Source organism: Eumetopias jubatus, unplaced genomic scaffold, assembly GCF_037043125.1.
Source record: "Eumetopias jubatus isolate StellerSeaLion01/CBP00866 unplaced genomic scaffold, mEumJub1_p1.0 scaffold_11, whole genome shotgun sequence".
Taxonomy (NCBI): domain Eukaryota; kingdom Metazoa; phylum Chordata; class Mammalia; order Carnivora; family Otariidae; genus Eumetopias; species Eumetopias jubatus.
This window is the reverse complement of record NW_028274817.1, coordinates 76,294,919-76,319,708: the sequence shown is the minus strand read 5'-3', so window position 1 is coordinate 76,319,708 and position 24,790 is coordinate 76,294,919. Positions and strand designations below refer to the sequence as shown.

The 24,790-nt window shown below is 37.0% G+C and overlaps 1 protein-coding gene across 10 annotated transcripts in view; it reads left to right on the top strand.

Moving 5' to 3' along the window:
• The window catches only part of HUWE1 (HECT, UBA and WWE domain containing E3 ubiquitin protein ligase 1), a 162,700-nt gene that overhangs the window by 22,808 nt on the left and 115,102 nt on the right, over positions 1–24,790 (top strand). For all 10 annotated transcript variants that reach the window (XM_028092893.2, XM_088028778.1, XM_028092891.2 and 7 more), the window contains 4 exons: positions 7,875–7,943; positions 13,536–13,634; positions 14,314–14,520; positions 15,720–15,872. In XM_028092893.2, the coding sequence (XP_027948694.1) occupies positions 7,899–7,943; positions 13,536–13,634; positions 14,314–14,520; positions 15,720–15,872 (504 nt within the window). In that variant the 5' untranslated portion in view covers positions 7,875–7,898. The remainder of the gene's footprint in view (positions 1–7,874; positions 7,944–13,535; positions 13,635–14,313; positions 14,521–15,719; positions 15,873–24,790) is intronic.

Sequence of the window (24,790 nt, the reverse complement as noted above, 5' to 3'; positions counted from 1 at the left end):
CAGAAGGTATAGAAAAGCTTCAAGAGCAGGCAGCAGCCACTCCAAGGCATTTGTTTAGATGATATCGTTCTTAATTTGATGCGTACCGTTTGGATTAGGGGTCACTCTTTTCTACCTTAAGAAAAACTGTACAAAAGGAAAATTCTCATAAATGGATGTATGATTATAAAAAGTTTGGAAGAACCTGAAAAGCATGAAGCATAAATAAAAACTGTGTTATCCTGCCACCTAGAGGCAACCACTGATAATGTATATTTTTTCCCTTCCCAGGTTTGTGGGGGTTTCTGTGTGTGCTTGTTTTAAACTTCCTCATCCTGTGGCAAACATTTTCTCATTAATAGGGGGGAAGTGATAGGTACAGGATACAATGTAAGCACATACAGAGGGACACTCAGTCAAGTTTTAAGAGATTAGGGAGAGGGTTGTCATAATTCTGGTTAGTATTTGTGCTTTCAAAACGCACATGAGTGTTATTATGTTAAGGTGAAATAGAGGTTAAAGGGTCCCCTACCCTCAGCTTTCTTAGGAATTTTCTTTCTGTTATCTCCTCTTCCCCTCTACCTTTCAATGACCCCATAATTCTCTGCTTGCATTTACAGCCAACATTTTCAGAAGAGTTTTCTACATATGCCATCTGTATTGCCTCATTTTTTTTAAGATTTTTAAAAAATTTTATTTGACAGAGAGACACAGCGAGAGAGGGAACCACAAGCAGGGGGAATGGGAGAGGGAGAAGCAGGCTTCCTGCCGAGCAGGGAGCCCGACACGGGGCTCCATCCCAGGACCCTGGGACCATGACCTGAGCCGAAGGCAGATGCTTAACAACTGAGCCACCCAGGCACCCCTTGCTTCATTTTCCATTGATTCCCTGACACTCCAGTCTGGCTTCCCTTCCCACCATACCACTGAAACTATTGTTCGTCAAGTTATCTCTCTTGCCAATTTCAGTGTACATTTTTCTGGACATACCTCATTTTAACATTGGACACAACTGATCAGTCTTGCCATCTTTTGTCTTTCATGATACCATGATGAACTAGTTTTACTTCTACCTCACTAACCTCTCCCTTTCTGGGTTCTCCTCCTTTTCCTTACCTTTAAATGTAAGATCAAGTAGGAACTCAGTTCTGGGCCTCTCTCCTCCTTTCTTTGTAAGTCATCATCTCCAGACCAATGGCTTCAAATACTGTCTATATGCTGACAATCACAGATTTTTATTCAGTTCATACTTCTTCCATGAACTCCATTCTGCAAATATTTGCCTACCTATCATGTAGTAGATGCTGTGCTAGATGCCGAGAGCTTAATACTGTAGAAAATCAAACTAGTTATATTGATATTTGCTATGAGAGAAACAAGCAGGGTAGTGTAATAGAAAAATAACAGACTAGCTTTAGGTGAGTTGCCTTGGGAAGCCACTCTGGGTCTTAAAGTCATTCCTCAAATGGAACTAGCTATGGGAACAAATAGGAGTGTGGGGTAGAAGCATTCCAGTGGGAATATCACTTGTAAAGGTCTAGAGGACAGAAGGAACTTAGAGCATTCTAGAAACTAAAGGGAAAGACTAAAGTAGTTGTGCAGAGAGGAGATTGGAGAGAGTTCCAGCAGCCAAATCATGCCAGGACCCTGTGAGTCATGATTAGAGTTTGGATATAATTCTAGGAAAACTGTTGAAAGGTTTTAAGCAAGGAAGTAACATGAGCTGATTTATGTTTTAAGAAGATTACTTTTGCTGCTCTCTGGAGAATGGATTGGATGAAAGTAAGTGTGGAAGTGGGGAGATCAGTTACCCTATTTCACAGTTGAGGAAACAGAAGTGCACAGAGGCTGGTTTGTCCATGCTCATACAGTGAGTAGATGATCTAGCAGGGATCCTAACCTGGGTTTCCTGATTTTGAGCCTGTATTCTGATCTGGTGCTTCTCAAACTTAAAATATATTAATCACCTGAAGATCTCATTAAAATACAGATTGATTCCTCAGGTCTGGTGGGCCTGAGATTCTGCATTTTTAATAATTCCCAGGTGATGTCAGTGCTGCTGATCCTTCAACCATACTTTGAATTGTAAGGCTAACCTGCCACTACACTCAACTTCTATTGAGCCAGATTTGGGAACTACAGGTGTCCTCTGCCCTTAAGCTGATTCAGTATTGAAAGTCATTCTAAATTTGATCAACTGGAGGTGATTACTACAGAGTGAGTTACCCTTTGAAGAGCGACTTCCCCTCAATATATTTTAAGTGAACACACTTGTCTTGATGTAAACCCTACAAAACCAAGATTCGAACCTCAAAGGTAAATGAAGTTTGGGGGAAAGAAGGAAGGGAAAACGGTTAATTAAATAGAAGTATTTAAGTAATGTATAGCTGTGGATGGTGGTTCATAATCACTTAATTTCCTTAAAGTTGATCTTTTTTAACCTAAGTTTAGGAAGAAATCTTCATTACATATCAAGATTGCTTGGTGCTCAGAGTTCTGGTCTGACCCAACAAAGGCAGTAGGCCATTTCCAGGAATTTGTTTAGAACTAATTTTTTTTTGTTAGAGGCTTTTTTATGTAATGGGATTTTCAGCCATTTAACTTCTAAACATTAGGTAGAACTCATTCCGTGGTTACTGTTCCCATCATTAGTGTGATTTGACAGTATCTCACCTTCTGCCCCAGCTTTCTCTCTTGAAATAATTTTCTGAACATAGGATCCAACGGTGTAAAAGAGTCTTGTCACAACTGTATATTTTCATCTACAGGGATTTATTGTAATAAAACTAGTAAATAAAGAGAAAAGCATGTTGTTAAAGCATGGACGTGGGCGCCAAAAAGGCCTGGATTTAGATCTTGGTGCCGGCATTTACTAGCTAGGCATAAGGTACTTAATTTCTCTGAGCCTCAGTTTTCTATCTGTAAGTGGGGACAAAACTTGGCTTGAGTGGTGAGGATTGTATGAAAGACTATTATATGAAGCCCCTTGGGCAGCATGTCTCAAAGTTTGTTCTTTGGGATGCTTAAAGTTGTGGGCTTTTAGTAAATAACCCTTGAAAAAAATGGTTTTGTGCCCTAATAAGTTTCCTTTACCCAAGATTTCTTGGAGCTGTTAGTAATGTCAGTCAGCCACTTGACTATCCTAAAGGAAGACAAATTCCGTTTTTAACATTTCCCAAATTACTGGAACCTTGTCTTCCTTCATGAGCAGAAGGCTCTAAAATGCTTTAGGAAACACCAACTCATTGTCTGGCTTGTAGTGAGTGCTCAAAAAATACTTTCCTTCCCACTGTGAAACCAGCTTAGAGAACCAAAAAAAACTTGAATTTTCTTAATTGATGTCTCATGGACAGTATTATACTTTTTTAAACAATAGATGTTTCTTGCAACAAAATTACAGAAACCAGGTTAACGTTGCACTGGTTAGGGGAATGTGTGTGTTCGTTCATTTGTTTTGGCTTGGTTGTTTAATTGGGTGCCTATCATCTGAATCTGTTTATGAAAAGTTTGGAGCCCAAACACTGGAAACGGAAAAAGCCAAATGTACTTGCTGTCCCCGAACCTTGACAGCTAGGGCCTGGGCTTAGGACCTACTCTTGACAGATTAGATGCTCACACTTGGGATTTTTTTGTGTCTAGAATCACTGATGCAAATAACCTGAGACGGTTCAGAAATCATTCTGCCACAGCAGGACCTTCCAGGCATCTAGAGTCTGGTGTTGGCAATAGAGGCGCCCCCAACTAAGCTGTGGGAGGTCCTTGGCTGAAGTTCAAGGCAGCATAGCTCCCTTGGTTCCTCCTATTTTCTGAATATGGATCTATAAGCCTTCCTATTGATTCCCTAAGCTGTTACCCTTCCAGTAAGTCATTTTTCTGCTTTAGTCAGAGTCTATTTTCTCGACCCAGACCCTTGGCTGGTACAGAATCCCAAGTCAGAACAGCTGTGGTTAAAGTGAGACACATGTGTGAAGATTTGCCAGTGATCTCATCTACATTTTCTTAAGTCAGTAAAAGAGTTGGAGTTGTTTATTAATGCAAGTTAATCAGTGCTCTTGTTTTGGAGGATTGTTTGGTTTTTTGTTGAATTGTGAGGTTCTTTATATATTCTAGATACTGTATACAGGTCGCAAATATTTTCTTCCTTTTATACTTTTACGTTTAAGTCTGTGATCCTTTTTTTTACTTTGCACTTTTTAAATTGAGATAATAACATGACATTATAATAGTTTTAGGTGTACAGAATAGTGATTTGGTATTGTATATATTGTGAAATGATCACAGTAAGTCTAGTTAGAATTTTTTCTTAAGATGAAAACTTTTAAGATCTACTCTCTTAGCAGTTATCAAGTGTATAATACAATATTAACTATAGTCACCATGCTACACATTATATCACCATAACCTATTTGCTTTGTAACTAAAAGTTGGTACCTTTTGACCACCTTCACCCATTTCACTCACCCCTGCCTCTGGCATCTACCAATCTGTTCTATCTGTGAGTTCAGTGTTTTGGGACTTTGTTTTTTGAGACTCTACATGTAAGTGAGACCATACAGTATTTGTCTTTCTCTGAGTTACTTCACTTAGCGTAATGCCCTCAAGGTCCAGCCATTTGTCACAATGGCAAGATTTCGTTCTTTTTTATGGCTGACTAATAACTCCTGTGTGTGTGTGTGTGTGTGTGTGTGTGTGTATCCATCCACTCATCCATCAGTGGACAGTTAGATTGCTCCCATGTCTTGGCTATTGTAAATAATGCAGTAAACATGGGGATGCATAGATCTTTTCAAGTTAGTGTTTTCCTTTTGCTAAATACCCAGAAATGGAATTGCTGGATCATATTTTTAATATTTTGAGGAACCTCCAGAGTGTTTTCCCATATTGGCTGCACCAATTTACATTCCCACCAACAGTGCACAAGGGTTCACTTTTCTCCACATTCTCACCACATGATTCATTTTGAGTTAATTTTTATATAAAGAACGAGGCTTAGATCAAAGTTCATCTTTTGCCTATAGATATCTACTTGCTCTGGCACCATTTGTTGATGAAACTATCCTTTGGATTGCTTTTTCAACTTTGTCAAAAATAATTGGGTAGGGGCACCTGGGTGGCTCAGTTGGTTCAGCGCCCAACTCTTGATTACAGCTCAAGTCACAGTCTCAGGGTTGTGAGATTGAACCCTGTGTCAAGCCCCATGCTGGGCATGGAGCCTGCTTAAGATTCCTTCTTTCTTCCCCCCCCCCCATGCTCTCTCTCTCTCAAAAAAAAATCAGGCATATCTGTATGAGTCTCTTTCTTGAGTCTCTGTTCTGATTGATACATGCATCTATCCCACCTCCAATACTACATATATTATATATCTTAACTACTGTAGGGAGATATATATATATGTCATGAAATTGGATAGAGTGATACCTCCTCTTTTTCAAAATTATTTTAGCTCTTGTAGTTCCTTTGTCTTTCCATATACATTTTAAAGATTTATTAATTTTAGAGAGAGCACACAGGTGAGTCCACGGGGTGGGAGGGGCAGAGGGAGAGGGAAAGAGAATCTTAAGAAGACTCTGTGCTGAGTGCAGAGCCTGACACAGGGCTTGATCCCACGACCCTAAGATCACAACCTGAGCTGAAACCAAGAGTCAGACGCTCAACTGTACCACCCAGGCACCCCATATACATTTTAGAATAATCTCAGTTTATTTACAAAAAAAATCTTGCTGGGATTTGGGTAGGATCTGCATTAAACCTGTATATCAATTTGAGGGGAATTGACTTCTTTACTGTGTTGTTGAGTCCTGTGAGCATAGTATATCTTCATATATTTAGCTCTTTGGTTTTTTTTTTAATCAACATTTTGTAGTTTTCAACATACAAGTCCTATACATGCTTTGTTAGATTTACACCTAAGTATTTTAGAGTTTTGTTTTGAGCAATTGTGAGTGGTGGTATACTTTTAAAGTTTGGAGTTTATGTGTTCATTGCCAGTATATAGAAATAGATTGATTTGTGTATGTTTATCTTGGATCCTGCAACTCTACTGAGATCATTTATTAGTTCTGGGAGTGGTTTTTTTGTAACATTGGTGGATTTTCTACTAGATTAATCCTTTGTCATCTGCAAATAGGGAATTTTGTTTTTCCTTTCTGATATATATACCTGTTATTTAATTTTCTTACCTTATTACAGTGGCTAGAACTTCCAACACTGTGTTGAATAAAGTGGTGAGAATGGACATCCTTACCTTGTTTCTAATTTTGGAAGGAAGGCATTCAGTGATTTGGGTTGTATGGTGTTGGGGCTGGCTGCTACTCAGTAGAGGTAGTCTCAGAGCCTCCCAGCAAAGGACTGCAGCCACAATAGTGTGATAGCTGCTTGTTTTAGGGAATGAGTGTGAGAAGTTTTGTGAGAAAAAGCCAAAACTGAATACAAGTAGCTCACTTAAATTTCCACTACATGGATCAGATCGTTGCCAGAATCCTGTTGGTCTTGTTTTAGATATTTGGAAGTTGTAGGCAGCAGGCATTTTGTTCATTTTCTTTTATATTCTGAGATAAGTTTTTAAAAAGTAATCTGGAATTTCATATCCTAACATGTGAACCATAGAGGGAAAACTGTGTGTGTGTGTGTGTGTGTGTGTATCTGTCTCTATGAAAGCATTTTAGAATATACTCTGGATGTTTCACCAGTTCTTCCTGAAGTGTCCATTGGTTAAATAGATGCCAACCATGTAGGCAAATACACTTTATTTCCACAGTACCGGACTAAAGTCGAGGCCAAAAGATACCTGAATTTTATACTTGTGCTTGGTCAGCTTTATACTCTGACAGCCTTCTTGGGGGAGAGACATTGACCTTCAGTTACTGCTGTGTAGCAAATAACATTATTAGTAGGAGAATCCTTGGTGTGTAAAGAGCTTTCAGTTCACCTCTACTTCTGTCCATGTGTCCTAGTTGCTAATGGGAGAAACCTTTATTTCTTTCTGTCCCTTGTCTGCCATGAAAGATCACATAGGTTTATACTGTGGGTTGCCCACTTTTGTGCCTTCTAAATTAAATGGCCTTAGTAAAAATGATTTGTGTTCTGTGCTTAGGACATTTCTAGTGGGAGTCTTATACCTCATTTTCTAATTTAAAAATAAAAGTGTCGTGTTGCTTTTGTTCTTCTAACACAACTAATATATTTTTATTGGTTAAAACAATAAAAGATACAGAGATGTGTATACCTAATCCTTTTGGTTAACAATGAGTTAACATTTTGATGCATACCCCTTCTAAGCAGTTTAGACATAGGTTTATACTGTTTGTTTTATAACCTTTTTATTTCACCATGAATATCTTTTTGTTACATAATTGTGTGCAGTGTTTATAACAGTTGTGTGTGTAAATTTCATTTTAAACCAATCCTTTTTGGACATTTGGTCCTTTCCAATTTGTCACTATTACATATGGTCATGCAGTATAGATTCTTGTGGTTAAATATTTGTGTACTTCCTTATGATTTTCTTTGGATAAATTCCCAGAAGTAGAATTGCTAAATTTTCCAGAAAACTACAAGGATATGGTGAATTTTTCCATCCTGAGGTGTGTTAAAAACATTGTGATCTTTTATTTTCAGTTATGAGTTTGAGAGGTTTGTTTTTTAAAAAGTGTTTTAATTTTGGCTTAAATTGATTGCAGTCTTATGCAACGTATGGATGTGGGCCAATTTTGTCTGGAGAGATTCCTTTTTCTTCCCTACCTCATAGCTGTGCCTCTAGTTGGCATGGCATCATAACTCCAGAGTTTTTGCTTTAAGCATTTTGCATGTTCTTCATTCTGTCTTATTTATGTCAAGCATATAGTACTCAAGATTGCAACTTTAAGTTCTCACTTTTTTGGGAAATTTCTTTTCAGATCATAAAACAGAAAATCGAAAACATGAAAGTAGACAGGACTAAACTGAAAAAGACACCTACTGAGGCTGTAAGTATCCAGAAGTATGCTCTATTTTTTCATTTCAGAAAAAGTCCGGGCAATCACTTCAACCATATTGATCTTCAAACTGTGTCATCACTTATATATACAAAGTGCAATAAAACAGCAAGTTGTTTTGAAACGGTCAAATTTACTTTTGAACTTCGCTTGATTAAAAAAGTGAATAAGCTAGTCACCAGTGGAAAGTGAGCACTAAACTGTTTGTAGTACCTGAAGTAGGCTCCCTGGCTGCTGTCTTCTGTGTGTTGGAAGGCAGTGTGGTATAACGGAAAGAGCAGATGTGGATTCAAATTCTGTCTGTACTTGTGGGTTCTTTTTCAATTTTGTTTTCTTGAAAATTAAAGTGGTAACACCTTTCTTAACTAGATTTCTTGTGAGGCCAGTGTTGTAGCTTTTTTAAAATTATAGATTCTTAATCATACAATTCAGCTTAACCTGTATTAACCTGTGTATTGGTTGACCATGTCAGTTGATCCTGTCAGCAGTAGAAATCCCAGGTTTAGTCCAATATTCTGTCAGCCGGCTTAAACTGCATTTTGAGGTTAAGAAAGTATTGCGTTATTATGACACTCCTGTAGATCCCATTATGTTGTAGTTCAAGGAGCACGAGCTTTGGAATTAGACATGAGTTTAAATCACTAGATTTTTGTGACCTGATTTTCACAGCTGTGAAACAGGGTTGATAATTTTTCTTTCCTTGATGTGAGGCAGATGCTTAGCAAAGTATCTGGCACATAATCAATTAGTTCATTTTCTAAATACAAGCCATTTGATTTTTTAAAAACTGTAGCTACCTGGCAAGTATGACCATGGATATCACTATTAACATTTTGCTATATTTCTTCTAGTCTTTAAAAGATTATTGCATGGACATTCTCCCGCTCTTTTTTGTTAAGCATTATACTAATGAATATGAGAAATGCTGTCTTCCCATACCCTCATCAACATTACAGGTTATCTTTTAGATTTTTGTTAATAAGTGGGGGAAATATTTCATGGTTTTAATTTTCATGCTTTAATTACCTATATTTTCAAATTTATTGGCCTTATATTGGTTGTCTGCTCATGCTGGTCATTTTGTATTTGACATTGGAATATCAGGTTTTTTACTGAGTGCCATACATATCAAGTATGTTCACTTTCATATATCTATGGATACTTTCCTTTTGATTTTGTTTTTGATGTGTTTTGGCATCTTGAATTTTTGACAGTTATATACTCAAATTATTTTGGAAACAAAAGAGCAAAAAGAAAACTTGCCTTAAACTACACAAATTAAAACAGTGGCATCGGGGCACCTGGTGGCTTAGTTGGTTAAGCGCCTGCCTTTGGCTCTGGTCATGATTCCAGGGTCTTGGGATCAAGCCCCGCATCAGGCTCCCTGCTCAGTGGGGAGCCTGCTTCTCCCTCCCCTGCTCCCTCTGCTTGTGCTCTCACTCTCTCTCTCTCTCTGTCAAATAAATAAAATCTTTAAAAAAAATAAAACTGTGGCATCCGTGTAAGAAGATAACCTAGGAAAGGATCCTAGTGTACATGTGCGTAAGAACTTAACATGATAATTATAGGAATTATTGGTAGGGAAGGACAATATTAATCGAGAAACTGTCAGGAAAATTGTTTTGACTTTTGAGGGGTGGGAACTATTATATTGAAGAAATTCTAGATAAATTAAAAGTCAAATATTTTTAAAAGAAATAAATTCTTGGTGAAATATAAATGAATATTTACCTGGTGTTAGATGGGGATGGCACTTCCAAGCATTAAAACAAAGGGAAAAAAAATAACAGAAGCGTAAAGTAATATATCCAAAGTAAAAAGGCACATGACGAGCCGAGGGAAATATTTGTAACCTAATACACAGTTGACCCTTGAACAATATGGGTTTGAACTGCACAGTTCTACTTATATATGGATATTTTTCAATAAATATAGTATTGTAAATGTATATTTCTTATTTTTCTAAAAATCATAACTTTTTTCTAGTTTATTATAAGAATACAGTATATAATATACATACCATAAAAATATGTGTTGAGTGTTTATGTTACCCGTAAGGCTTCCAGTCAACAGTAGGCTATTAATAGTTAAGGTTTTAGGGAGTCAAAAATTCTACTTAGGTTTTTTACTGCATGGAGGATAGTCAGCACCCCAACCCCCATGTCGTTCAGCAGTGAACTGTAGTAGCTACATCAGTAGGAGAGATGAATATCCCAATGACAAAATGGACATAGTCATTTCAGAAAAGAACAAATTCATTAAACTTCCAGAATAACCTTATACATAATCAGAGATGCAAATTAAATTTTTTCTTCTTTTACCTAGTGGATTGGTACAGATTTGTTCTTGGGGTCACACCTATACACACATTCCTGGCTCACAACATTTGATAGCTCCTAGCTAATTACTTAGAATAAAGTCCTGGAATTGGAATTTTTAGATCATTGCCTATACATTTTTTTCTTAAAGATTTTATTTATTTTTTACTTGCGAGAGAGTGAGAGGGAGAGAGAGAGAGCACAGAGGGAGCGGGAGAAGCAGACTCCCTGCTGAGCAGAGAGTCCAACGTGGGGCTTGATCCCAGGACCCTGAGATCATGACCTGAGCCGAAGGCAGACACTTAACCAACTGACTGAGCCACCCAGGTGCCCTCCCTATAAATTTTTAAGGCTTGAAGATGCTTAGTTTCCTTGAGCAGCATACCTAATTTTCTGTACTGTGGTTAATACTAGGTATTATTTTTAAGGACATTTAAAATTTTTTTTTACCTTTTGACCCCCTTTACCCATTTTTCCCACCTGTCCGCCTATGGCAATCACCAGTTTATTCTCTGTATCTATGAGCTTGGGTCTTTTAAATTTGCTTTTTGTTTTTTGAATCTGTGTATAAGTTGAGATTATATGGTATTTGTCTTTCTCTAACTTCCTTCACTTAGCATAATGCCCTCAAGGTCCATCCATAATTGTTGTCATAAATGGCAAGATTTCATTCTTTTTTATAGATGAATAGTATTTCACTGTATATGTACACCCCATCTTTATCCATTCATCTGTCCATGGACTCTTAGGTTGTTTCCATATCTTGGCTGTTGTAAATAATGTTACAGTGAACATGGGGGTGCATATATCCTTTCAAATTACTGTTTTATTTTCTTGGGTTAAATACCCAGAAGTGGAATTGCTGGATCATATGGTAGTTCTATTTTTAATTTTTTTAAGGGATCTCCACAGTTTTCCATAGTAGTGGCTACACAAGAAATGCATTTATTGATCACTTTGTATATCAACAACTGTGCAAAGGATTTTCCCCTAGATTTGATATCTTTATTGGAGCAAGTCAATGTGAACCTTGGCGATTAGTATGCATCCATTGAACTGGCAAGTGCTTTCTTTTGCATTACCTGGAGAAGGAAAATAACAATCAGTTTGCATTTATGTAGCAGGAACAAGATGGTAAAGATAGACTTTTGTCCCTGGTGCATTCTGCAAACCACAAGGTCCGTAGGGACCTTGAGACTGCTGATAAAACAGAACATCATGCTGGTATATTAAATTGATGCCATTATGCTGACTGTATCTTGTGAGCAGAAAATATGTATGCCAGAGACTGACTGCCCTTTGAAGCTTCAGGGTCTTCCACATCAGGAAAGTTTCTAGGAGTCCAGAGGTCTGGGAAATATCAAGATTTCCCTTCTAAAGTGAGAGATGAATTGCTGTGCCTTGTACCATATACCATGAAGACAGAGGAACAACATAGGAGGTGCCTGTTTGGATTTTGGAACCAGCATACATCAAATTTGGGCTTGTTGTTTCGATTCATTTACTGGATAACCTCTAAAGTAATAGTGAGGTCTGGATCTAGAAAAGTCTGAGAAAGGTTCAGGTTATGATATAAGCTGCCCTACTATGTGGACATTTTGACCTAGTAGAATAAGACGTCTGATTTAGGTGTCAGCCAAAGATGCCTCTGGCAAGCTGTGATAGAAGTGCAGCTGAGATTCCTAGAATTTTGGCAAGGCCATTGTCTGCCAACAACTATTCTAACATTCAGAAAAGCAGCTTCTGGCTTGCAACTGAAACTTGATACAGACTGAATGCCTGATTGAGATGTCAAGTGATTATAGGATTCAAATGTTCATCATGAATTGGGTGTAATCTAACCCACAGAATCAAAAAATTGGATCTGTATAACTGCATTTCATTAGACATTGAAGTGGTATATTTGATACTAAGCCTGAATAGGTCCAGAAAGCACAAGTGAATTACATGAGCAGGTGGTTTAGACTCCCATGTTATGTTTCTCTTGCTTCATCACCTCTCCCTCAATGTATATGACTTCAGGGAGAGAAGAAAAAAGTGCAGGCCTGTTAATGGAAGGATTTTATGCCAAGGATTTTACATGCATTACCACAAAAATTTCAGGTAGCTCTTAATAATGCTTCCTCAGAGGGAGAAAGGTTTGGGACTTAGCTTAAAGACCTTTAAACAACCCTGTTTTTCCATGTTGTGTTTTGGGTACTGAAAACACCTCTAGTTTAAATCTCACAACAATGTTGCTGGATAAATAGGTGGCGTTAGTTCATTTTGCAGAAGAGGATACTAAGATTCAAAGAGGTAGCTTACCAGCTATCTAATTCCAAAGCCCATACTCTTTGTAGTAGTATGCTGTCTCTCAATATTTTAAGCCCCTGTTATGTGAAATAAGTGCTTTAGTATGTGGCAAACATTTGAACCTCACATTATCAAGGTAGTTATTAGGTCTCTTTTCCTAGTAAGAAAACTGGCTGAGAGATTGGACTAGCTCATGATCAAACAGCTTATTAAACATCAAGCTAAGAACTGAACCCAGTTTTGTTTGGTTGCAAATCTAGGCCCGTTTCCAGGATACCATATTGCTTTACAGAGAAAAAAAGCCAGTGTAATCATTTCCAGCTGCCATCCATTAATAGAAGACTTCTCTGTCCCAGTCCCTAGCCTTCTTCCTTCTCCACATTCAGAAACTTTACTATAAGCTCTCAGTCCATGCCTTGTTACCTGAAAAACAGGCCTTTTCATCAGTAAAAGAGAGCAGGAATATATGGCAGTGGGAATCCTGTAAGAATGAAGTCCCAGTATTAGAAAGTTCAGAAGGTCTTTGCCCTCCTACAGTTAGAGGGTTTAATGTTGCAGAGAAATACAGCCAGTGCTAATCTTCACCTTTAACTGTGAATTCACTAGGGTTTTTCAGTGTTCCTCTGATTCAACATTTCTTACCAGGCTTTCCAGTTAACTTTCATACTGTGGTACAGAGTCTTTCATTTTGTTTTTATTGGTGTCTATCTCGTTTCCTTTATTTCTGTTGTCGGTACCCTTCCAAGTAGATTGTCTACAAGTTTATCCAAGTTAAAAATGCACAGATGGATTGTTTTATTATAATATTTCCCTTTAATCCCAAGTGATTGGCAAATTTCCCATTTTCTAATATAGTATATTCTTTCAGAAGTTAAATTGCTGAGTGTGTTAGCCTAAAGATTCCTTTTCCCATTCTTTGTTTTTGTGTACCCCTCATCCTCCAAAACACTCTTTGAATACCTGTTTTTCTCAGCCTGCAGACTGCAGAGCCTTAATAGACAAACTCAAAGTTTGTAATGATGAGCAACTCCTCTTGGAACTGCAGCAGATCAAAACATGGAACATTGGGAAGGTATGTGAACCCATGCTCCCAACAGACAGGGCTCCCTGGACTAGTACATCATTTTGTGTTCTCTGATACGGAAAGAGAAACCACAATGAGGTAGCATCATTCATCAGTTACTTAATAAGTATCTAGTGTATGTCTAATACAGCTCTAGACCAGTAACTTTTAGCTTGTGAACACCAAGGAAATATTGAAAAATGTGAAAGAAAATTTTGCTAGCTGAGGATGAAGAATGTTTACACAGGTGATGATAAAGAATTTCAACCACAGAATTCCTTTAGTTTGACAATATGAGTTTGAGATAGTTAAAAGAATCTTCTTTAGATAACTCTAAAAAAATCTTTAGATAACACTTCTGATAAAATGGGTTCTGGCAGGGAGAGTCATTGTATTTGTAGACCTCAGAATGTAGCCAGAATTCTCTCTCTAAAGCCTAGTTAAGGTGTCTACTGGTGTTAGCACATGTGTACTTGATGCACTGATGTAATAATGAACTCAGGTTTATATGCCTCAGAGTATGATATTTCTCATATAGGTTTCTGTACTGGTGGGGGGTTTTAAAGAGAAGCAAAGGTGGGAAGTGAACTTGTCTAGGTGTCACGCTCAGCAATCACTTGTAGCAAGGCACCCACATGGTACTTAGTACCTTATTCTCTGATGTTCCTCTTTCTCGTCCCTTCTCTAGTGTGAGTTATACCACTGGGTGGATCTGTTGGACCGCTTTGATGGAATTCTGGCAGATGCTGGACAAACAGTGGAGAATATGTCATGGATGCTCGTATGTGATAGGCCAGAAAGAGAACAACTGAAAATGCTTCTCTTGGCTGTGTTGAACTTCACAGCCTTGCTCATTGAGTACAGCTTTTCCCGGCATCTGTACAGTTCCATAGAGGTAGGAGAGGTTCAAGCCTATGTGATCTCAAGTATTATTTTTCATGTCCAGAGATAAATTGCTATTTCTTTCTGATAATTGCTTCTTTCCTTTTCATTATGGAGGTCTGGGGTTTTCGGTGTCAAAGACAATGATGATGTTTTTTGGATATAGATACCCTTCACAGGTTGCTGGGAAGGTTCTTTATTGTCACCTTCACTCTGCCTTTCCAGATTCAAGAAATTAATGAGAATGTAATACATGTATTGAAGTATTCTTGGGAATTTGCAAAAATTGATCTTTGTTCCAGGTTATTAGAGCAGCCCCAGATCACTTAAACTGTTAGAAATAGTTTGATTTCCTTGATACATTACTCATTGCCTAAGTGACCTGTTGTGTTTATTTTCCCAAGTCTTTGGTAAAGAAATAGGATCAGAATTTAAAGGAAATGGCTTGGGAAATGTGGAATAACTGAACTAAAGTATCGCACCCACGGTTTTAAGTGAGGAACGGATAAGCAGTCTGTTAAAGATAAAATAGATTAGTTGCAAAAGGAAGTCCATAGCCTTCAGGATTATCAGCAACCAGAAATACCTAGGTTTCTTGCCAACTAAATGACATCATGATTTTAACACTGACCAAATGCTTCAATATATGATGAACTTTGATTTTATTAAAAAATCTAGTCACTTTTGGATTACTGTTACATACACTATACTGTAACAGTCATAAATGCCACCAGCTGTTGCTATCTTTAGCTTCTCTATGGAGGACCCTGCATTTTAATTAGTTCCAGTTTTATATTTGTCAAAGGATAAAGAAGGAGCATAAATTATCTTTCTTTCACAATACTTTTAGTCTAGTTGGAGACTTAATGTTCTTAAGTTCCACTTTGTATTAAAAATCACGTTTGTCTCTTTTGTAATCTGTTTTTTCCCGTGGGGACACCTGTGCAATTTTGAGCTGCTGCTCACTTTTTTCTTTTCTTTTCTTTTCTTTCTTTTTTAAACTTGGACTTTCTGGCTTGCTGCCAGATTATAAGCTGCTTGGGGACAAGGTTGCATGTTGTAGGTGCTGAAATACTCATAAATAGCTTTTTGTATTGTTAAACTCCTTGATAGCTTTGTGTATGTGAACAAATCTATTACTACATAGGCATTTTAAGTTTTCAAGGCCTAGTGTGCCCAATACCATAATCTTGCCCTTTTTGTTCCCTGTAGCATTTGACAACTTTATTGGCTTCCTCTGATATGCAAGTGGTGCTGGCAGTCCTAAATCTTCTGTATGTATTTAGCAAAAGATCAAACTATATCACACGCCTTGGATCTGACAAGAGAACCCCACTGCTAACCCGGCTACAACACTTGGCAGAGGTGAGTCATGGGTAAAGAGTGGAAGAGCACAAAAATTGGACCATATAGTTCCTTTTCACAGGTGTTTTTTACATTGTCAAAATGGATTACTATCCATAAGTTTACTGGCCTAATTGAATAGAACTGTGGGGGCCCCTTAACTAAGTTTACCCCAAAACCTAAGAAGTATTCTCAGTTGTTACAAAGATTTTGAGGGATTCCATGAATCTCTACTCACAAAGCAGAATCACTCTTTGTTCAAAAATGGCAACAACTTTTCTAGAAAGAAAGTTCATAATCAGATTCTACTTAGGAAGGAAGTAGGGTGCAATCTGGATTTGAGTCTTGTCCCTGCTTATTAGCTCTGATACCAGTTTTCTCTGGGAATTTAGTATATCTACCTTAAGAGTAGTTTCAGAATAAAATAAAATGTAGGATACTTAGTGCTATGCTCAGTAATTGGTTTGTGATGGTAGTAATTATAATTGAAGGCAAAAAAAATAACCACTCTCATATAAAAGTAACTCAACCAAACTATTGTCCAGTGTTCCTAGAGACAAATTGATCATATGTACTTAGGGTTTGAGAGAGGTAGAAAGCTTTGCTAGAAAGCTTTCTTAGAAGAAAATTGAGGGGTGCCTGGTGGTTCAGTAAGTTAAGCAACTGCCTTCAGCTCAGGTCATGATCCCAGGGTCCTGGGATCGAACCCCACATGCTCCCTGCTCAGCAGGGAGCCTGTTTTTCCCTCTCCCTGCCACTCCCCCTGCTTGTGGCTCTCTCTCTGTGTCAAATAAATAAAATCTTTAAAAAAAAATTGGTAAGGCTGACTTTTTAAAAGCCAATTAATGATTACATCATAAATAATATAACTCAAGTTTCAGGCTATTTTTAGGTACATGACTCCTTAAAAATCCCCCCCCCCAAAAAAATCTATTTATTTATTTTAGAGAGGGAGAGAGAGCCAGGGGTGGGGGTGGAGGAGCAGAGGCAGAAGAAAGAGAGTTTCAAGCATACTCCACACTGAGTGCAGAGCCCGATGCAGGGCTCAATCTCACGACCCTGAGATCACAACCTGAGCTGAAACGAAGAGTTGGATGCTCAACCGACTGCACCACCTAGGCACCCCTCCTTAAAAATCATTTTTGAATGATATAATATATACCATGTATTGTGAAAATTCTAGGACATACAGAAGAGTATAAAGAGAATATCACCTTTAATTCATCCAGATGGAGCTTCCTTCAAAATTTGAGTATATTTTCTAATTGTATTTGCAAATGTGTATATACAGATGTGCGACCTGTTCTGTTAACATAATTTTCTCATGTTATTAAAAAACGTAAGACACTTCAGTGTTGGCTTTCCAAGTAACAGAGGAAAAAGAAGCCATATTTCAATAGATGCTTCAAAAGCATTGGATAAAATTCAGCACATTAATTAAAACTAATATAAACTCTTAGAAAGCTAGGAAGACAAAATTTAAATTTATAAGTCATCTACCAGAAGTCATAATGGAAAAACTGAAGTATCTCCATTGGATTCAAAAGTCACGCAAAAATGCTATTACTTTTGCCACTTAAATTTATAGTAGAGGTCCTAACAAATACAAGAGAAAAGGAAGAAATGAAGGATACGTATTAAAAGAGAAAACTTGGGGCACCTGTGGCTCAGTCACTTGTCTGCCTTTGGCTAAGGTCATGATTCCAGGGTATTGGGATCCAGCCCCGCATCATGCTCCCTACTCAGCAGGGAGCCTGCTTCTCTCTCTTCCTCTGCCTCCCCCCCCCCCCCACTCGTGTGTGTTCTCTCTCTCTCTCAAACAAATAAAGGCTTAAAAAAAAAGAAAACTTATTATTATTTGAAGGTGATAGGATTGAGACTTTTGGTTTTCTGGGGAGACAGTATAAAATTATTAGAACTAATAAAAGTATAGTGAGGTAGCCAAGTAAATGATGACTATACAGAAACAAATATTTCGTCTGTACATTAGTAATAACCAATTAGATGATTAGAAAAAAGACCCTATTCACGGTATCAACGAGTATATTAAAATAAGCCATAATGGGTAAAACCATACGTTAAGAGAAGGTAATGTAGAAGATTATATTGTGACTTACTGGTAGTGAAGGAACTCTTAAAAAACCCAAAGCATAAATCTTATCGTAAAAATTTAAATTTGATCATACAAAATTAAGACTTCCTTTCAATGAAAAACATCATAACTCACTGCGATATGGGCGCTCACATTGGAATGTAAATCAGCACACTGCTTCCTTGAACAAGAAAAACATCAGTTGGAATAAACAGTGTACTTACTGATATGGCTGACTAACATTCTGGTGCAAACTCATTTTGTCATGGACCAATACCACATTCGAACAATTGGTGGAATATCAGCTGGCCTGTGTACAACAATAAGCAGCACTGCCAAAGATAAAACTTTACAGAGTAGTGATAGATGGATAAATGTTTAGCCATGTTTTAAAACTGTCAGGGGTGGTGTGCCACGGTGGCACAGTCAGTTGAGCGTCCGACTCTTGGGTTTGGTTTAGGTTGTGATCTCAGGGTCATGGGATCGAGCCGCATGTTGGGCTCCGCACTCGGTGCGGAGTCTGCATGAGACTCTCTCTCTCTCTCCTTCTGTCCCTTTCTCCCTAAAATAAATAAATCTTTTTAAAAAACTGTCAAGGGACTTTGTCATTGTAGTATATTTAAGGAACACCTCCAAATTAACCAGGATAAACAAAGACTATGGATAGATAATTCACAGACCAGGGAATTCAGCACATTAATAGATGTTGAAACTCATTAGTAATTAGAGAAATACAGCTTATAAAACTACCAGATTAACAAATTAGAAAACTGTGTAATGGTAAGTGTTAGCAGGCATGTGAGGCTGTAGGAACCCTTGACTGATTACTTCTGGGTATATATCCCAAAGATGATTTCACATTATTCCATAAGGTAACATCCGGGAAAATACTGCTTCATTGTGGCAGTTAGTAGATTGGGTAAGTAAAATGTGCTGCATGCATATTATGGAATATGTAGCACTTAGAAGCAGTGAACCAAATAGTACATGTAGTAACATCAGTAGCTTTTAAAAATAATGCCGGGGGGGGGGGGGGGGGTGGTTAAAAATGTTTATTGCTCAGTACCATTTCTGAAACTTAAAAATGTACACACAGAGCAACATAAAGTTTTGAAAAAAATTATAGATATAAGAAGTGAAAAGTGTTGCCTTTGGCAAGGAGAAAGGAATGTGAATGGGCAATAATTAGATGGTTTGCATAAATAAGTAAAAGAAAATAAAGGTAACCAGCAGTATTTAAGATCTGTTAGAACAAAACTAAACCTTTATTTACAGATTTAAAAGATGATCTAAATTTGTGAGTAGAGACAGATGATACCATTTTCTGCATGGGAAGACGCAATATAGTAGAAGCCCTCTTTGATCAAATTAGGGTCAACAGTTGTTAGGTTAATTATTGTTAAAATGTTAAAGCAGATCTTTTTAAAAATGTCATTACTACATACCACTTTTTAAAAAGATTTTATTTTTAGAGAGGAAGAGTGTGAGCCCGGGGGTGGGGGTGGGGTGTGAAGGGGGCAAAGGGAGAGAGAATCTCGGGCAGACTCCGGACTGAGCGCAGAGCCCATGACCCTGAGATCACGACCTGAGCCAAAATCAAGAGTCTGATGCTTAACTGACTAGCCACTTAGGTGCCCCAGTACATACCACTTTTTAAAAACTGAAACACAAATGTCAATTCCTTTTCCTAACTTTCTAATGTAAGGCCACAGACACTACTTGGAGTCAGAAATAGTCTGTTCTCTTACTTACGTAAACTACAACTATCATCTCTGATTTCTTTAAAGTAGAGCAACAACGGTATAAAGACTTCAGTTTGTAAAGGAACCTGAATACAGAATTAGAAATTTTTATAATTTACCCCGAATCTCTTTTCCCTAATTTAACACTTTTTATTTTAACATCTTGCCTTTTTAGTCTTTGCCAGATACTCAGATTAGTTTTTATAAAAATAGTTCCCTTTTCAGTTTAAATCATTGTTCTATATAATATTTTAACTTACTTATATACAACTGACATAAATGAGTTTAGAGACAAACACCTGGCTTGGTACACATACAGATAACTGGTGGGAGCAAAAGAGTGATTGCAAGCATGCATTATTCAATATGTTTTAAGTTTTTTTAATTGGCATAGGAACAGACAAATATGTCTGCAGAATGAAATAGTAAGCGTTGTGTTGTTTATAAAGAAAAGTGGGACGATTGACTGAGGGAAAAATGTGTTGAGATCATTTCTTTACACTAGTCACATGGATCCTACAAACCTATTTAGAAGTAAATATAGGCAGCTCTTTAACATCTTTCATGAGGAAGGATTTCCTAAGTCAGAAAACCTATAAGCCATTTTAAAAATTGACAGATTTTATGTAAAAATAATAGTTATAAAGAAAAGGCAGATGACTTCTTAAACTGGGAAAAAGTATTTGCACTGTGTACAACAAAGGAGTAACACGTTATGTAAACAGCTTTTACAAATCCTTAAAAATGTAAATAACATTAGGAAAACATGCAAAAGTATATATATGGACAGATAATTCATAAAGGAATATGAAATAATTTTTAAACTTGGTCAAGAAAACATGAAAAGATTACACTAGGAATAATGGGGAAATGTACATTATGTGAGATCATTTTTTACCATTAGATTGTCAATACTATCTACAATTGGCTAGGTTATGGGGAAACAGGTACTTATAAACTGTTGGTGTAAAAATGCCCTTCTGTAGGGTTATTTGGCCACACCTTTAATTTTAAAATGCATACATTTTATTTCATCCAGTAGTTCTAATTTAAGGAAATTATGTTAAAAACATATTCAAGTGTGCACAAAAATTATGCTTAAGTATTCTCACTGCACCATTGGGAAAAAATTTGGAACATATTTAATAAGGCATAAAAGTGCAGAAAGTTACATACCTTAATTGTAAGCTTAGAGAATTGAATTGGAAAAGATGATGGGTGAGTTTCACTTTTTATATTCTCTAGTTTAAATGTTTTAGCTATAATGTATTATATATTTTATAATTAAATGTGAGAATTTGTAATGACTTTGTAGATGTATTTTTAATGACTATAAGATTCCATTGTTTGTGCTATAATTGTTACCTGATTTAATACCTACTATATGTAATCCCCTTAATACTCTGAGAATAGGAATTCTTACCCTCATTTTACAGATGAAGAGTATGATATTAAGCAAGGTGAAGTGATTTGCTTAAAATTCCCATAATCAGGCAGTGATTTGGGGTTTGAAACCTGATCTATTTGCTTATACAAGCCATACCCTTTCCAGCCATATTGAATGGTTTTCAGATTTCAGAACAAGGTTTACATTTAGAGATGGAAGAAGAGTGCTCTAGTTAATTTGGTGTTTTGTGTAGAGCCATAACAGCACCTATCAGAATTAATACTTTGTCGGATCATAGCACCCCACTTTGAGGTTATTTGATTATCTGTCAAACTAACACTTCATACTTTATTAAGTTAAATGTTCTGACCATTTAGAAAGTAAAAGTTAAAATGCATTCTATACTTTTACATGGCAAACATGCAAAGTGTGGAATTTTTTTGCTGTAGTTTTTGTGTAGTTTGGGATTATCATGTTCTTTTCTTCCCTTGGATCATTCTATCACCAGGAAGGATTGCTTAAATGATTGCAGTTACAGTAGTTTCCCCCTACCTTATCTGCAGGGGATACATTCCAAGACCCCCAGTGGATGCCTGAAACCATAAATTGTACTGAACCCCATACATACTATGTTCTTTCCTACACAAACCTATGATAAAGTTTAGTTTGTAAATTAGTCACAGTAAGAGATTAACAATAATAACTGATAATAGAACAGTTATAAAAGTATACTGTAACAAGAGTTACATGAATATGGTTTCTCTGAAAATAATTTATTGTACTGCATTCACTTTTCATCTTATGATGATAGGATAAAATGCCTATGTGATGAAGTGAGGTGAACGACTAGGCATTGTGATGTAGTCATCATGATACAGCCTTGGTCTGCTGTTGACCATCTGACAATATGTCAGGAGGATCATCTTTCAGACTGCTGTTGACTGTGGGTAACTAAAACCATAGAAAGTGTTTTGGACTCCTTTTACCTTGTATGACACTTGTGCTCCCTTTTTCCTCTGAATTGGGCTAACATAAAGACTGTAGATGGAAGGTTGACTTTTAAGTACCAGACAATTTACAGTCTTGATGGGTGCAATACATTGCAGCTTTTGTGCTTGATGCTTTGTTATTACAAATAAGAGCATCTTAAGGTTTTCAAGGGGTAAGACATATATGCTAGGTATTTGGTAGTAGTAACTACTCAGACTCTCTATTAAAATTTTAAAAACTTAATTTTTCTCAAAAATGTAACTTGACATGGGTTGCTTTCTCCTATATCTTCTTTTGAAATGTGACAGTTCTTATAACAGTGGTCTTCAACAGACATTTTGGTTCATGTCTCTTCATTTTTTAGACTGCTTCCTGAATCTGAATTCTTTTTGTCATCCATGCCCTGTGCAACAACTACATGTATTCACTTGCATGTGGTTAAGAACTTGGGTTTAGAAGGATCTAATTCTGTCAACAGATCAAATTAATCTCAGTTTATATATCTGTAAATTGGGGATTATGGTATCTACCTCATAGTTTTTAGGTGTAAACTAAATGAGTCATAAAATTCCTAGGTTTAGTGCTGATCACGTTGAAAGCACATAATAAATGGAAACTATCATTGAACATGGTTGTCAGCACATAAACTACATGATAAGTCCCTTTTATATTTACTATATATGCATTATTTTGCATAAATACATATTGCCACATGTTTGGGGGTTTTTTGGTGTAGTCTTTTTTTCTCTTGGTCATCTTCCTACAACCTAAAGTGTATCCTTGTGTATGTATTTTTATCTTTATATTATATTGACATGTTTAGGGTATTTTTGTCTTTGGATTACAGAGGCAGGACATTTTTGCATCTCAGTTTTCCTTTTTTTTTTTTTTAAGATTTTATTTATTTACTTGAGAGAGAGAGAAAGCGCACATGAGGTGGGGAGGGTCAGAGGGAGAAACAGACTCCTTGCTGAGCAGGGAGCCCGATGCGGGACTCTATCTTGGGACTCCAGGATCATGACCTAAGCCAAAGGCAGTCACTTAACCAGCTGAGCCACCCAGGCACCCATCATCTCAGTTTTCTTATTTAATGGTTTGTTAAAAATTCACTAAATCACTTGTGTAACTATGTCATTCTTTTAATGGCTACATAATATTCCATAGTTTGAATGTTCCATAATTTATTCAACTGTTTCCCTATTAATGCATATTCTTTTTTTTCCTATTATGAACAATGATTGCTACATTAAGCAATCTTATATATATGCCCTTACTTACTGATAATTTTGATTCTGTGTAAGAATCCCAGTAATCTCCATGTTACTTTAATTGGCCCTTACCTGATGGATAGTGAATTTGAGCACCTTTTCATGTTTGGTTATTAGGATTTGCTCTTGTGGATTGTCTGTTCATTTGCCCATTTTTCTCTTGGTTTAGTGTTTTTGTATAAAAGCCCTGTTGGAGATATTAGTCCTTTGTCTCTGTTTAAAGTATTTTCCCCCAAATCTTTGTGATGTTTTTATTGTGTTTATGTACGTATTTTCAGAAATGGTTCAAAAAAAGGTAAATGGCTTCTAGAAAAAATGTTGAACATCATGTTTTGATCTTTATGAAAAATGCCTTTGTATGTGTATCTTTTCTCATGATAGTTTTTTAGTGACTCCCTTAACCCAGTGATGTGGGCCAGTTGTGAATATGAATAGTGGTTAGTTAACTGCAAATGTAGAGAAAGTTCTCCAAGACTTATTGAATTGTTAAAAGCCAGTTTGTTGTTGTTGTTGTTTTATTATTTTTTAACCAACCTGAGCCACCCAGGGGCCCTAAATTGAATTTTTAGTTAACATCAAGTGTATTGTTAGTTTCAGAGGTAGAATTTAGTGATTCATCAGTTGCATATAACACCCAGTGCTTCAAGTGCCCTCCTTAATGCCGATCACCCAATTACCCCATCCCACCACCCACCTCCCCTCCAGCAGCCCTGTTTGTTTACTATAGTTAAGAGTCTCTTATGGTTTGCCTCCCTCTCTGTTTTTATCTTATTTTATTTTTCCTTCCCTTCCCCTACGTTCATCTGTTTTGTTTCTTGAATTCCACATATGAGTGAAATCATATGGTGTTTGTCTTTCTGTGACTGACTTATTTCGCTTAGCATAATACCCTCTAGTTCCATCCACATCTTGCAAATGGCAATATTTCATTCTTTTTAAATGGCTGAGTAATATTCCAGTATGTATATGTATCACAACTTCTTTACCCATTCATCTGTTGATGGACATCTGGACTCTTTCCATAGTTTGGCTATTGTAGACATTGCTGCTATAAACATTGGGGTGCAGATGCCCCTCCAGATCACATTTGTTTCCTCTGGGTAAATACCTAGTAGTGCAATTGCTGGATGGGAGGGTAGCTCTATTTTTAATGTCTTGAGGAACCTCCATACTGTTTTCCAGAGTGGCTACACCAATTTGTATTCCCACCAACAGTGTAAGAGGGTTCCCCTTTCTCCGCATCCTTGCCAACATCTCTTGTTTCCTAAGTTGTTCATTTGAGCCATTCTGACAGGTGCGAGGTGGTATCTCATAGTGGTTTTGATTTGTATTTCCGTGATGTTGAGCATTTCTTTATGTGTCTATTAGCTATTTTATGTTGTCTTTGGAGAAATGTCTGTTCATGTCTTCTGTCCATTTCTTGATTAGATTTTTTGTTCTTTGGATGTTGAGTCTGATAA